At 50.2% G+C, this 16,436-nt stretch overlaps 1 protein-coding gene across 1 annotated transcript in view; it reads left to right on the top strand.

Moving 5' to 3' along the window:
- Positions 1-16,436, top strand: part of PTDSS2 (phosphatidylserine synthase 2) — a 96,073-nt gene that overhangs the window by 72,747 nt on the left and 6,890 nt on the right. The window contains exons 6-11 of the mRNA XM_073573891.1: positions 2,279-2,329; positions 2,572-2,685; positions 5,940-6,058; positions 6,305-6,419; positions 9,742-9,887; positions 14,886-15,071. Coding sequence (XP_073429992.1) covers positions 2,279-2,329; positions 2,572-2,685; positions 5,940-6,058; positions 6,305-6,419; positions 9,742-9,887; positions 14,886-15,071 — 731 coding nt within the window. The remainder of the gene's footprint in view (positions 1-2,278; positions 2,330-2,571; positions 2,686-5,939; positions 6,059-6,304; positions 6,420-9,741; positions 9,888-14,885; positions 15,072-16,436) is intronic.

Genomic DNA, 16,436 nt, shown 5'->3' with positions numbered 1-16,436 from the left:
GGACTGGGGCAATGTTACTTTCTCTGATGATGCCCCCGTTACACTGCTTGGGACATATGGAAGAGTAATTGTCCTGAGAAGGAATGGCGAGTGCTACCATCAGTCCTGTGTCCTGCCAACAGTAAGGCCTCCTAAGACCCCTCGTGTGGGGTCCTTTTCATCCATGGAGGGGCTCACTCACAATTTTTCCTAAGAACACAGCCATGAATAATGAATGGGATCTAAACATCCCCCAAAGGCAACTTCTCTTAACCACCCAGGAGCAATGTGGTCATGGACAATGCTTTTATCATCTTGAAGGAGACAAAGTCACAAGGCAAAAGCGATAAAGAAGTGAAGAAAGCACTGAGTCTGTGGATCCGTGGTCAGGGAACTCCCCAGATCTCTATCCCGTTGAGAGCCTCGTCTTAATATTTATACAAAATTGGTTGGACAAACAAAACTCAGACCTCATGATCAACTCCAAGCCCTGATTAGGTAAGAAGATGTTGTCATCAGCCAGGATTTGGCCCAGAAGCTGGTATCCAGCTGTCAGGGCGAAGGGCAGAAGACTGGAAAGTAAGGGACAACACTGGAAATATTGAGTATTTGAAATATTCTTTTGATAAGTTTTTAAAAGCGCATAACTACTTCAGTAACTACAGAAACCTCTCGTTACAAGATCTGGAAGCGCTGAAGCCGTAATCGTTATGAACGCCAACATTTGTCAGTCTCAAAACTTTTGGCCACGGCTGTACAAGTCCTAGTCAATCATGTTTCGTCGTTCTTGTCGTCTTTTGTGTCACTAGACAAACATATCTCCAACATTGTAGATTTGTGATCACTTGTGACTCTGAGAACACCACTCTTTGAGGTTTTTGCCTATAATTTGGATGTCTTGTATGGGGCCTTTGAAGACCAAATCCAGGCTGCTGTATGTAGCACCTGTTTTGTGTTGTCCTGATGCCTGATACTCTGCGGCTCTCCACAACGCAGATATCTCTGCCATACTTGCTCTACAAAGAAGAAACCGGTCTCGTATTGACCATACCGTTAAATCACCCTTCCCCTTTTTATCTTGCGTGCAGACTCGTAAGACGCACATAGATGGCAGTGCCAATAGTTCACGTGTGCCAGTCCACATCTGGAAGCCATAGCTGACAGCCCAAGCCTGGATTAGGAAGGGATTGGAAAGGATTTGTCTCTCTAAACTAAAGCAACAAAATGACAAGCAAAAGGAGGGGGGTAATTACTGAAAGCAAGTCCACAATGTGGGGGTCGGAGGCTGTAGGTGGCGCCGCAGCGTTGTCACCCCTGTATTTCTCTACTGCGCTATGTCATGTAACAGACATGACGGATTCTGGCTGGAGCTGCTCGGCTCTGCTACGTCTGCCCGGGGATTGTCATGTGTACAGATTACCTGGCTTGTGGACACAATGTACCAGACTGAAGTCAGTCCTGCCTCAATGTGTTTAGGAAACAGATTATCTGATTAACGCTCCTAAATGACACCGTAACCACTAAACCAAGAAGCCAGCAGAAGGCAAATGGATGGCTGTGGTCACACATCCTAGGATATCACTCTCTGATAGGTGGGGGGCCAACACACAGCGGCGCCCTGGCTCTACACGAGAGCAGCAGCACAGCCCCATTATAGTGAATGGGTCCAGCTCTATAATCAGCTGCAGCCCGGTACAATCGGGAGATGTCGAGGTGAATTAGCTCTGTAGTCTCTTCGTTCTTGAGATCGGTGGTGGCTCCTCTTCTGATCTATAAAGTGAATTATTCTAGCGACCTGCCATAACATTCATCTTTAGACCCCTGCCAGAGGCTTCTTATTCAGCCAAATAAAATCTCCTGCTGTGCACTGAAGAGGGATGAACACCCTGAAGCACATTTCTGCAAATAGGGTGAAAAGCCAATGCAGACACTAAGTGGTGTGGCAAAGCTCATTAAAAGGTCGATAATGACTTTTAGGATTGCAAATCTAATATGTGACTACTCCTCTTCCTCTCTGGGAGGTTATTTTGCATATGCCTTAACTTTTCGATAAGTATCGTATGCTATTTTATATGGGTGTTCCTAACTTTCAGGACACAAGCACCAAAAGATCCATAGTTAGGAAACCTATTACTAGACCTATTATGGAGGGCCAGATAGATGCTCCTTGAAACCATTTTTGCTCATGCCTAATAAATAAGGACATCATAGAAAGGTCTCCTTGTTGCGGCCCCTCTCCCGTCGGTCACAACGGACTCGGATTCAGTTAACGAATTTGTTTTCTTCTGTTATTTTGTAGGATAAGATGGATGGCTTTGTACCGGCGCACTTTCTTGGCTGGTATATAAAAGTAAGTTCTAGCTAATATTACTTTCTTTTGGGAAGAGGGAGAGATGGAGCGGGGGTTATGTATTCATAGACGCACACATCGGGGATGACTGACCATCTCCTTCTTGGCTTTGCCTTTCTAAGCATATATTGCCGATTTTACATTGGTTCAGACCACAGACCCGCAGCCTCCATGATGGTGTAACAGTGGGGTCCTTCCTCTATATCTTTAGATGGCCTCATTCTTGTCCTCTTGCTTCTCAGACACTAGTGATCAGGGACTGGTGGATGTGTATGATGATCAGCGTTATGTTCGAGTTCCTGGAATACAGCCTGGAGCATCAGCTGCCCAATTTCAGTGAATGCTGGTGGGATCACGTAAGTTATTTTCATAAGCGGATATTAGGGGCATAGACTGTATACGGTCATGATGGAGCATGTCCTACCTATACCTCCACCGTGAGCTACTGTCCAGCCCCTCAGTGGCATATGTCACCCACCCCAAGCCTCCCGTGTTACATAAAATGCACAGTGTGCTATCTTCTATTTGTTTTATATGGTGTAGCACAGCAGACAGTGGCTCTGCACGTAGGAAAATGCTATACTAGTGTATACCAGCTTGGTGCAGGCTAAATGACACTTGGCCTCCATCGAGTAGATATGGGCTTTTTTATTGTGTGCACCCAGGGTTTTGGTGTTGCGTGCAGCAGTCGGGCACTGTGGTGTGAATATAGCTTTACATCAGTCACTGAAACATGGGCAGTCCGTTCTCTTATGACCTCCTGCATGTGGTGCAGTAATGTGAGGATGCTACAGAACATCTGCTGTCTCCTAAATCTTCTTGAATTGGGGCTTTCTACAGCTTCCCTGCTCCTTTGATAGATTGTTCTGACCATATAGCCAGGTTAGGAATGTTCCTGTACATGTAGTATCCCAGCAGAAAAGGTATCATTCAACCCTACATCTACAAAAATAAGTGATTCATACATGAAGGCATCATGGTGACACTTCATCCATAGTGATGGGACATGTTCACATAAGATCGTCTCGCTGACCACAGCATGGCGACTGCTAGCTGCTCACATAGCATTGTCTCGCTGACCACAGCATAGCGACTGACGGTTCCTCACATAGCATTGTCTCGCTGACCACAGCGTGGCGACTGCCAGCTGCTCACATAGCATTGTCTTGCTGACCACAGCGTAGCGACTGACTGCTCCTCACATAGCATTGTCTCGCTGACCACAGCGTAGCGACTGACGGCTCCTCACATAGCATTGTCTCGCTGACCACAGCGTGGCGACTGCCAGCTGCTCACGTAGCATTGTCTTGCTGACCACAGCGTAGCGACTGACTGCTCCTCACATAGCATTGTCTCGCTGACCACAGCATAGCGACTGACGGCTCCTCACATAGCATTGTCTCGCTGACCACAGCATGGCGACTGCCAGCTGCTCACATAGCATTGTCTCGCTGACCACAGCATGGCGACTGCCAGCTGCTCACATAGCATTGTCTCGCTGACCACAGCATAGCGACTGACGGCTCCTCACATAGCGTTGTCTTGCTGACCACAGCATAGCGACTGACGGCTCCTCACATAGCATTGTCACTCTGACCACAGCATGGCGACTGCCAGCTGCTCACATAGCATTGTCTCGCTGACCACAGCATAGCAACTGACGGCTCCTCACATAGCATTGTCTCTCTGACCACAGCATGGCGACTGCCAGCTGCTCACATAGCATTGTCTCGCTGACCACAGCATAGCGACTGACGGCTCCTCACATAGCATTGTCTCGCTGACCACAGCGTAGCGACTGACTGCTCCTCACATAGTGTTGTCTCGCTGACCACAGCGTAGCGACTGACTGCTCCTCACATAGTGTTGTCTCGCTGACCACAGCGTAGCGACTGACTGCTCCTCACATAGCATTGTCTCGCTGACCACAGCATAGCGACTGACGGCTCCTCACATAGCATTGTCTCGCTGACCACAGCGTAGCGACTGACTGCTCCTCACATAGTGTTGTCTCGCTGACCACAGCGTAGCGACTGACTGCTCCTCACATAGCATTGTCTCGCTGACCACAGCATAGCAACTGACGGCTCCTCACATAGCGTTCTCTCTGACCACAGCATGGCGACTGCCAGCTGCTCACATAGCATTGTCTCGCTGACCACAGCGTAGCGACTGACTGCTCCTCACATAGCATTGTCTCGCTGACCACAGCGTAGCGACTGACTGCTCCTCACATAGCATTGTCTCGCTGACCACAGCGTAGCGACTGACTGCTCCTCACATAGCATTGTCTCGCTGACCACAGCATAGCGACTGACGGCTCCTCACATAGCATTGTCTCGCTGACCACAGCATGGCGACTGCCAGCTGCTCACATAGCATTGTCTCGCTGACCACAGCATAGCGACTGACGGCTCCTCACATAGCGTTGTCTTGCTGACCACAGCATAGCGACTGACGGCTCCTCACATAGCATTGTCACTCTGACCAGAGCATGGCGACTGCCAGCTGCTCACATAGCATTGTCTCGCTGACCACAGCATAGCAACTGACGGCTCCTCACATAGCATTGTCTCTCTGACCACAGCATGGCGACTGCCAGCTGCTCACATAGCATTGTCTCGCTGACCACAGCATAGCGACTGACGGCTCCTCACATAGCATTGTCTCGCTGACCACAGCGTAGCGACTGACTGCTCCTCACATAGTGTTGTCTCGCTGACCACAGCGTAGCGACTGACTGCTCCTCACATAGTGTTGTCTCGCTGACCACAGCGTAGCGACTGACTGCTCCTCACATAGTGTTGTCTCGCTGACCACAGCGTAGCGACTGACTGCTCCTCACATAGCATTGTCTCGCTGACCACAGCATAGCAACTGACGGCTCCTCACATAGCATTGTCTCTCTGACCACAGCATGGCGACTGCCAGCTGCTCACATAGCATTGTCTCGCTGACCACAGCGTAGCGACTGACTGCTCCTCACATAGCATTGTCTCGCTGACCACAGCGTAGCGACTGACTGCTCATCACATAGTGTTGTCTCGCTGACCACAGCGTAGCGACTGACTGCTCCTCACATAGTGTTGTCACTCTGACCAGAGCATGGCGACTGACTGCTCCTCACATAGCATTGTCTCGCTGACCACAGCGTAGCGACTGACTGCTCCTCACATAGTGTTGTCTCGCTGACCACAGCGTAGCGACTGACTGCTCCTCACATAGTGTTGTCTCGCTGACCACAGCGTAGCGACTGACTGCTCCTCACATAGCATTGTCTCGCTGACCACAGCGTGGCGACTGCCAGCTGCTCACATAGCATTGTCTCGCTGACCACAGCATGGCGACTGCCAGCTGTTCACATAGCATTGTCTCGCTGACCACAGTATGGCGACTGCCAGCTGTTCACATAGCATTGTCTCGCTGACCACAGTATGGCCACTGCCAGCTGTTCACATAGCATTGTCTCGCTGACCACAGTATGGCGACTGCCAGCTGCTCACAGTGTTGTCTCGCTGACATGGCGAATGCCAGTCTGGACAGTTTACTTGATCTTTAAATGTACAGTCACCGACCCTTGTTATGTTGTCATTTTTTTCTCTTTTTGTAGTGGATTATGGATGTACTAGTGTGTAATGGATTAGGAATTTATTGTGGCATGAAGACCTTGAAGTGGCTCTCCATGAAGCCGTACAAATGGCAGGGTCTGTGGAACATTCCTACATACAGGTGGGTCAGACAGACGCAGCACTCTCCCTTTGCACAGTAATCTACAGAATCCTGTCAATTAGCTCCTGGGGCGCAGGCTGCTACACATCGCTGATTTTTGTGCAGCTGCAGCCGCTCGCTGCACAGGTACTTAGCTTTGTATCGCTGCCTGCCTCACCAGAGGGGACCACAGCTGAGTGTATGGGGGATTTGGATGGGGTGACCTCTATGCTGTGGGGGGCTCATGCTGTCTTCTACTTCTTCCAGGGGTAAGATGAAGAGAATAGCCTTCCAGTTCACACCTTACAGCTGGGTGAAGTTTGAATGGAAGCCGGCCTCAAACCTGCGCCGATGGTTAGCGGTGTGTGGCATCATAGTGGTAGTAAGTATCGCTGCTCCGTCCATCGCTAGGTGGGGTTCTAGTAATATGCACAGGTGACCTTTCGGATAGATGATTCCCTGACTACTGGGAGCCCCCCATGTGTAGGGTCCTGCCTCTTTATGCATTTTTTCACCAGGCATTGTTCAGATTTGCCCGTTCAGAGCGGTCTTTTCTCATGTGGCTGCCTCCCCAGTACTAGGCCTCTATTCGTATATGATGCTCATTGACTTGAAGAGTTGTATAAAAGTACGTATAGGTCAGACCACCGATGATCGGGGTGGTAGAAGAGACTGCAAGGATCAGTGTAAGGTTACACTTGTACTTAAAGGGGCATTCCCAGAAAGGACATTTTAATAAATAGATTTTGAAATAATACCACATCTCCTGGGCGGAGGAGGAAGCCCAGATGATGTGGTATGTTCAGACCATGTTCCTGTACAGACACGGCCGTTACACAGCAGGGGCACATTTATACGATTATCTCACCACAGGGACATTATTTCTAAACACATCCAATTGTGGCTATTATTATTATTATTATTATTATTATTATTATTATTATTATTATTATTATTATTATTATTATTATTATTATTCCAAGGTCTGTTGATTAAAATGTTCTTGCGGACTCAGCCTTAAAATACAAAATATATTTAAAGGTATGTACCCACGTTGCAGAAATGCTGCGGAAGTTTCCGCAACATTTCCACAGGTAAAACGCATGCGAATTTGCATGCGTTTTCCCACGAAAAACAAGCATTTTGAAAGCGTTTTTTGCTTGCAGAATGCTTGCGCATTCCAAGCGATTTCAAGCATCGCTTGGAAATGTGATTGACAGGTTGGTCACACTTGTCAAGCATAGTGCTTGACAAGTGTGATCAACTTTTTACTATCGATGCTGCCTATGCAGCATCAATAGTAAAAGATAGGATGTTAAAAATAATAAAAGAAATAGTGATTTACTCACCTTCCAACGGCCACTGGAGCCTTCCCGCCTGTCCACCACGTTCCCAGCATCTTCCGGTCCCAGTAATGCTTTGCGCGAAGAACCTGAGAAGACGTCACGCTCGCGAGAGCGCGACGTCATTCGCACAAAGAATTACTGGGACCGGAGATGCCGGGAGCGTGGCGGACAGGAGGGAAGGCTCCAGTGGACGTCAGAAGGTGAGTATATCACTTTTTTTTTTTTTTTATTCTATTTTTTTACAGGGATATGCTACCCAGGGCCTGGAGAACAGTCTCCTCTCCTCCAGACCCTGGGTACCATCCGCACATGGAGCGCTCACTTTACGCATGGTGGGCATAGCCACATGCGTAAAGTGAGCGTTTCAATGCAATCCTATAAGTGAGGAATTGCCACGATTCCGCAGAAAGAATGAGCATGCTGCGTATTTTTCCGCTATGCGATGCCGCAGTGGAAAAATCCGCAGCAATAGCACAGCATTGCGGCATCCCATAGGATTACATGGGGTGCGTTTTCTTTACGTTTTTGCGGCGATTCCGCAGCAGAAAAGCGCAGCGAAAACGCAAAAAAACCGCATCGTGTGCACACAGCCTTAAGGTAATGTGACAGCAGGTTTAGGCTGTCCACATCCGGGGTGAGCAGTGTATGCACGTCTGTTGGTGCGCGTGTTGTCAGACATCTGCCTTCACAATGCAATCGGTGCTAATCTCCTGACTTGATTAAATCCAGAATTATGGAATGAATGTGAAATGTTAATTCTTAAATGTAGTCCCTGTTGTGTAAAAAGATGGCGGATACTCCCATCCTGCAGCGAGGCCGGTCCAGCAATGTCAGCGTCAGGCCTTGTGTGACATCGTAATGCCATGCAGTCTATCATCGGCTGCTATTGGGCTGCTTCTTCTCATCTGACCTTCATCTGGGAGAAGTGAGAGCAGCAGCCAATATTATGTTACTTATATAGCGCCATTCCGCAGCACTTGACAGACGTCATCACATTCTGCAATCTAGATTCCCTATCAGTAGGTCTTTGGAGTGTGGGAGGAAACCCACGCAAACACGGGGAGAACATACAAACTCCTTGCAGATGTTGTCCTTGGTGCTGGCTCAGTGGATGCATGGCTCACAGAGCATAACAATGTTGGCCAGCAACAAGCTGAAATGGTGAAAGTATGGGGGGAGGTGTCTGTTATACTACTTAAAAAAAAAAAAAATTCCTTTAAAATGGGGGTTGTCCAGCTAGTAGACTTCCCCTTTAATATTTAGTTCCTTGTAACAATTTATGGTCAAATGGAAACTGCAAACAGTTCTTAACCGGGAGTGACGGTGTGTGAAGAAACCTATCCACCAGAATAGTGCTGAGCTGCTCTACCAGACACAGCCGATGAGCCACAGTGGTGCGGTCTCTGGAAAGAAAAGACTTGAGGAACACAATGTGTATGGAGGCACCGTCCAACTGATAGGGGGATGTCAATTGGACATGTCCGACTTAAGACTGCGGACCATATCGTTCCCCTGGACTTGAGCCACAGGGAGCACGTCAGCCGGCTGCTTTCTCTTATGGGAGAGTTGGCATTGATGACTGTTGGTTGAATGAGCAGTCTAAGCATCATTCCACTGACAGCCATGTAATGTATATGGGGGCTTGAGAGTAATGTTTATCGTGTTGATAAGCAATGAGTACACAGAACAGACCGCTCAGGTCATCATTGGATCTGATGCTGATCAGATTTTCTAGATTTCCAAGCATTGGGGTGATTTCTAAAACTTAGATGGCTTACAGTCTTAAAGGGTTTCTCCACTTCTAGGACAACCCCTTCTTAAACTGCATGTTCGGCCCCCGACACCTTTCCAAGGGGTCAGAACTCGCTCTCCCCAGGGCTGTGATGTGTTGTTGTGACACCCGGCGCCCAGTCAGCGCTGGTGTCACTGTCTCCGCCTTTTGACAAACTGAACATGAAGAGGAAGTTCGGGGTCTGCTGCGGCCCTGACTTCCTTTCCAGGTTCAGTTTGTCTGAAGGCGGAGACAGTGACGCCATCGCTGATTGGGTGCTGGCGCCACGTGTCACGACACCACATCACAGCTACGGGAACAGTGCCAGCACGGGAGGCGAGTATAGGCTTTATTATTTTATGTGGACCGAACATTGTGTAAGAAAGGGTTATCCTAGTAGTGGGCTACCCCTGTAATGACCTTTATTACACGGAGCTGCACTGTTTAGAGCAATCAGTGGATTTCATTGATCTGGGAAATAGGGAGGATTTACAGTAACTTCTTCCTCTTGGATCTACTTCTCCATCAGAACCTGTAGTTGTCACCCTTCTTGTCTTCATGTGTAATGATCCGTGATTTCTTCTTAGTTTTTACTTGCAGAACTCAACACCTTTTACCTCAAATTCGTCCTGTGGATGCCTCCAGAGCATTACCTGGTGCTGCTGCGTCTGGTGTTTTTCGTGAACGTGGGCGGTGTCGCCATGAGGGAGATCTATGACTTCATGGACGACTTGTAAGTCTCCTATCGTCCTCGCCTATAACCTGTTGTCTGTCTCCAGTGTTTGCTCCACAGTTTCCCTGAATATTGAGATTCTCTGGTCAATATTCGCTATACATAAAAGTATCGGGACGCTACGCATTACACCTACAGGACACCCATGCCACATCCATAGGAAACTGGCTCCACGAGGTCACTCATCCTCATTTTCACAGTCTTTTACTAGGCATTGCTCCTAGTAGCCAGTTTCCTACTCCACACTGATGAGGGGCAATACCCCGAAACAGCTGTCTGTGGATGGATACCATGTTTTGGCATAGGTGGTTTCCTTCATTGGAGACTGCCCTTCCCGTGGTTGTTCCTTCCCGGGGAAAGACCTGGCTGGTCATTGCTTGCGTTGAGAAACACGTGATGGTGTCTCCGCGGCTTGTGTTTTGCATGTTTTTGCATATTTCCCATAAGGGATGGGGGCATTGCTCTAGATCAGTGGTCCCCAACCTTTTTTGCACCAGGGACCGGTTTCAAGCAAGACCATTCTTCCATGGCCCGGCAGGGCGGGGATGGAGGTGTGGCAGGGGTGGGGCTTTGGTCATAAGGGGGCAGGGCTATGGACACGGTTGTAGTGTAGCAGTGCATACTTATAATTAAATAACATTTATAATGTGACTCAACTCACCATAGGTTTTGAATGAGTGCTCCATCACCCCCTTCTCCCCATCATTGCCTTCACCCCATCACTCCCCTCTCCCCATCATTGCCTTCACCCCATCACTCCCCTCTCCCCATCATTGCCTTCACCCCATCACTCCCCTCTCCCCATCATTGCCTTCACCCCATCACTCCCTTCTCCCCATCACTCCCCTCTCCCCATCACTCCCCTCTCCCCATCACTCCCTTCTCCCCATCACTCCCTTCTCCCCATCACTCCCTTCTCCCCATCACTCCCCTCTCCCCATCATTACCTTCACCCCATCACTCCCTTCTCCCCATCATTGCCTTCACCCCATCACTCCCTTCTCCCCATCATTGCCTTCAGCCCATCACTCCCCTCTCCCCATCACTCCCTTCACCCCATCACTCCCCTCTCCCCATCATTGCCTTCACCCCATCACTCCCTTCTCCCCATCATTGCCTTCAGCCCATCACTCCCCTCTCCCCATCATTGCCTTCACCCCATCACTCCCCTCTCCCCATCATTGCCTTCACCCCATCACTCCCTTCTCCCCATCATTGCCTTCACCCCATCACTCCCTTCTCCCCATCATTGCCTTCACCCCATCACTCCCCTCTCCCCATCATTGCCTTCACCCCATCACTCCCCTCTCCCCATCATTGCCTTCACCCCATCACTCCCTTCTCCCCATCATTGCCTTCAGCCCATCACTCCCCTCTCCCCATCATTGCCTTCACCCCATCACTCCCTTCTCCCCATCACTCCCTTCTCCCCATCACTCCCCTCTCCCCATCACTCCCCTCTCCCCATCACTCCCCTCTCCCCATCACTCCCCTCTCCCCATCACTCCCCTCTCCCCCCCATCACTCCCCTCTCCCCCCCATCACTCCCCTCTCCCCCCCATCACTCCCCTCTCCCCCCCATCACTCCCCTCTCCCCCCCATCACTCCCCTCTCCCCCCCATCACTCCCCTCTCCCCCCCATCACTCCCCTCTCCCCCCCATCACTCCCCTCTCCCCCCCATCACTCCCCTCTCCCCCCCATCACTCCCCTCTCCCCCCCATCACTCCCCTCTCCCCCCCATCACTCCCCTCTCCCCCCCATCACTCCCCTCTCCCCCCCATCACTCCCCTCTCCCCCCCATCACTCCCCTCTCCCCCCCATCACTCCCCTCTCCCCCCCATCACTCCCCTCTCCCCCCCATCACTCCCCTCTCCCCCCCATCACTCCCCTCTCCCCCCCATCACTCCCCTCTCCCCCCCATCACTCCCCTCTCCCCCCCATCACTCCCCTCTCCCCCCCATCACTCCCCTCTCCCCCCCATCACTCCCCTCTCCCCCCCATCACTCCCCTCTCCCCCCCATCACTCCCCTCTCCCCCCCATCACTCCCCTCTCCCCCCCATCACTCCCCTCTCCCCCCCATCACTCCCCTCTCCCCCCCATCACTCCCCTCTCCCCCCCATCACTCCCCTCTCCCCCCCATCACTCCCCTCTCCCCCCCATCACTCCCCTCTCCCCCCCATCACTCCCCTCTCCCCCCCATCACTCCCCTCTCCCCCCCATCACTCCCCTCTCCCCCCCATCACTCCCCTCTCCCCCCCATCACTCCCCTCTCCCCCCCATCACTCCCCTCTCCCCCCCATCACTCCCCTCTCCCCCCATCACTCCCCTCTCCCCCCCATCACTCCCCTCTCCCCCCCATCACTCCCCTCTCCCCCCCATCACTCCCCTCTCCCCCCCATCACTCCCCTCTCCCCCCCATCACTCCCCTCTCCCCCCCATCACTCCCCTCTCCCCCCCATCACTCCCCTCTCCCCCCCATCACTCCCCTCTCCCCCCCATCACTCCCCTCTCCCCCCCATCACTCCCCTCTCCCCCCCATCACTCCCCTCTCCCCCCCATCACTCCCCTCTCCCCCCCATCACTCCCCTCTCCCCCCCATCACTCCCCTCTCCCCCCCATCACTCCCCTCTCCCCCCCATCACTCCCCTCTCCCCCCCATCACTCCCCTCATGGACTTCTCCTCATGTCCCCATCTCCTCCAGGGCCAGGCTACACAAACAGACCAACACACACACACAGACACCACCTCTCACCTGCCCGCCGCCCGCGCTTCCTCGCTCTGACACAGCAGTGGCCGCGTGCTCCTCTCTGTGTCAGTCAGAGACAGGAAGCGCGGGCGGCGGGCAGGAAGCTGGACGGGTCCTTGCAGCTCCGCTCCTGCTATTCCCTCCTGCAGGCAGCGGAGCTGCTTGGATCGCTGCCTGCCGCCGCTACACACGCCGCCCCAGCCCCCGCTACGCCACTGACCGCCCCTGGCTCCCCTTGTGTCCGCGGACCGGCAAGGGCACTGCAGCGGCCCGGTGCTGGGCCGCGGACCGGCGGTTGGGGACCCCTGCTCTAGATCACTGCGTTGAGAAACATGTGATGGTGTCTCCGCAGTGTTGGATGTTTGATCTCCACGAGGTCACTTATCCTCATTTTCACAGTCTTTTACTAGGCATTGCTCCTACTAGCCAGTTTCCTACTCCACACTGATGAGGGGCAATACCCCGAAACAGCTGTCTGTGGATGGATACCATGTTTTGGCATAGGTGGTTTCCTTCATTGGAGACTGCCCTTCCCGTGGTTGTTCCTTCCCGGGGAAAGAACCTGGCTGGTCATTGCTTGCGTTGAGAAACATGTGATGGTGTCTCCGCGGCTTGTTTTGCATGTTTTAGCAGAGCATTAGTGACCTTTCAGCCCTCTGCTCCTCAGCACTCGACCCCCCGCTTAGTATGTAGACACTTGAAATAAATCACTCTGTCTGTAATAACTATAGAATGAGTTTCACTTTTTGCATTGAAGAACTGAAATTAACTTTTTGATGATATTCAAATTTTTTGAGACTCACCTGTACTTTTGTATAACTGCACTTCTCTTTAGCTACACTAGATGGCAGAGTGCATGTTTTCCCCGATAAGAGCCCGGATCCGTCTCTTCTGCATTGGGTACTTCTCACCTGCACCCACTGAACACCTCTCACTTTGACCACAGTATCATTCATTTTACCCATTTAACCCTTTTATCACATTGTACTGTGAAAGAAACTTGGTCCAGGTCTGAAGATGGCCAAAGCCACACCTAAGGTCAGCCGAGCCTGCCGGCTTAGGAACAGCCGGCCCTGTAATGTGTATTTATGTCTGCCATTGTCTGGCATGTGTGTGCCCACGTTTTTAGGCCATTTGCACAGGGAGAATCCCACCAATGGAATTCTGAAGTGCTGTGAATAATTGGTGCAATTACCCCACATGCACACTGAGACCACCATAGACTGTGCTGGGCTCTGCTGTAGCTGCAGTGCCATCAGCAATGAATGTCAGGTCTACCCTTTGGTGGTTGATGACCTCTTTAAGCCTTATCGTAAGAACACATGAGATGTCACAAACATTAAGGTCTTGTTTTTTCTCCTTTATTCCTTTTATGGATGCTGCTCACATTGCAGACCCCAATATAAACCTTAGGCCAGAAGATTATGGAGCTCCCATTGCCATCATCCTATGTGACTCCGGCATTAACAATTTGGGTAAACTTGGTGGTAAAGTCGCCTTCATGTAGCCCAGAAAGGCACAAACCACATCTATGCCATACTGTTTGGCCAACCAGCCATCAGGGCAGAGATGCATCAAAGGGCCACCACTTTGGGGACTCCGTTGAGCTTTGTGTGCCCCCTCAGGCCCTGCACTAGGCATAAGGCAATACATAAGATTAACCAAGTGTCTGCCTTCAAATGGTTATTTCACTTTTAGACCTCTATGTAATCACAAGATGATGCCTTGGGTATGAGGGTTTCACCTCTGGAGTCCGCATATATTGGTAAAATGAGGGACCCCGGTAGCTCGTGCTGAGTTTTGGGGTGCCAAGTTACTAACAATTAACAAGAGCTACTGGAAATTTAAAGAGGAATTTACTAAAAGATATTTACAAGCACATACATAGGGGAACCTAAGTAAGGGACAGGGTGGTAGAAGATGGGAAGTGCCTAATTGACTGTACCTTTTTATATCAGCCCCTCAATTGGGTCACGGTCTTCTCCAGGAACATACACATGGCTGCTGACCTAGTCCACCTAGGAGAGGGTCAGTCTGGTCCAGCATGGATTAGAGGGTCAAGGGTCATTTACGAATACGGGTGCAGTGGGCATCATCTCCCTGTGAATGGTGTCCTTGGACTACAGATAAGTCCTTTATGACCAGGTTAAAGCCAACTGTCCATTTCGAGCCTTGCTATAGCCTCTAACATCAGGGTTATTCTCACCATCTGATGCCAAATAATTGTATTCTTCCTCTTCACACTTTAGGAAGTTCCACAAGAAGCTGGGCCAGCAGGCGTGGATGGTGGCCGCCATCACCGTGACAGAGTTCCTGATTGTCGTAAAATACGATCCTTACACTATAACACTACCATTACCGTTCTATGTCGCGCAGTGCTGGATTCTGGGTATAGTTCTGGTCCTGTTGTGGACAGCATGGCGGTTCTTTATCAGGTGAGCAACCACTGTGCCTTATTTCTGTGCTCAACTTTGACCCCCCACCCCCCGTATGTACTCACTTTTCTCAATTATCCTTATTCCAGAAAATGAATTATTTCTCCCCAGAAAATTGGTACAATTACACATTTTGTTATACACCTTTTTATTTCCTTTGTGTGTGTTGGAACAACAAAAAATTGGGGGAGGGGAAGGCAAATTTGACATTATTTCACACAAAGCCCCCAAAATGGGCCAGACTGCTTTGCTGGCACCTTTCCAAAATTTTGGGTAAACAACTTTTGTTTCAAGCATGTGATGCTCCATCATACTCACCTGTGGCAAGTAACAGGTGTGGGCAATATGAAAATCACACCTCAAACCAGATGATAAAGGTGATAAGTTGTCTCAATCTTTGCATTCTGTGTCTGTGTGGGCCACACTAAGCATGGAGAACAGAAAGAAGTGAGGACTTGAGAATCAAAATTGTTGAACAATATCAACATTCTCAAGCTTACAAGTCCATATCCAAAGATCTTGATGTTACTTTGTCCACAGTGCTGAAATAGCACAGAAAGAGGACTTAAAAATCCTCCAATAATAGAAAACAGCAAAAGAGCAAAAAGGTTTACCCGTCCAGGCCTCCAGACAAATGCACTATCAGGATGCAGTGGACCCATATAATTAAGGTGGCAACACAGGTGCAAGAATACCGATGAAACAACTGCTCACAGCCTACCAATACATGGAGGGGGCAGTTGCCTGGAATGTTAATGCACAATAAAAAAAGCTTGTATGCGGCACTGTACACACTATGGCCATGCACAGCATCCAGGCCAGCCTAGTAGTGACACCCTTCTATTAGCTCAAGCGGGCTGCCCAGCGCTATCAATATGCATGCCATGTGAACAGACACCGCAGTTTACATGACCAAATGGGCCCAACTGCACCCTGAATAAAAAGTGCAAAAAAAACATTAAAAGATGTGGAGTATTAGCTGATATTTTGGCCAAAATACCTGAGCCCTTAACCTGCACCAAAGGTCTCCACGTTTACGGGTACCTAACACTAAATCCTAATTATAATATGGGTCCACTGCATCCTGATTGCTTTTGTCTGGAGGCCTGGATGGGTAAACTTTTTTGCTCTTTTGCTGTTTGTCCACAGTTCCCAACATAATCAATAAGTTTACAATTCATGGCGCTGTAGCTAATCTCCCTGAATGTGGGCAGCAGAGAAAAATGATGAAAATTTGCAACCCAGGATAGTCCGGATGGTGAATAAGCAGCTCCAATCAAGTTCCAAAGAAATGCAAGCTGTCCTGCAAGATCAGGGTGCATCAGTGTCATCGTGAACTAGTTGTTGACATTTGAATGAAATGAA

The sequence above is a fragment of the Dendrobates tinctorius genome, unplaced genomic scaffold, assembly GCF_039654945.1.
Source record: "Dendrobates tinctorius isolate UK_male_01 unplaced genomic scaffold, ASM3965494v1 ptg000037l, whole genome shotgun sequence".
NCBI classification, from domain to species: domain Eukaryota; kingdom Metazoa; phylum Chordata; class Amphibia; order Anura; family Dendrobatidae; genus Dendrobates; species Dendrobates tinctorius.
The sequence above is the reverse complement of the archived record's forward strand: the minus strand, read 5'-3'. Positions and strand labels throughout refer to the sequence as shown.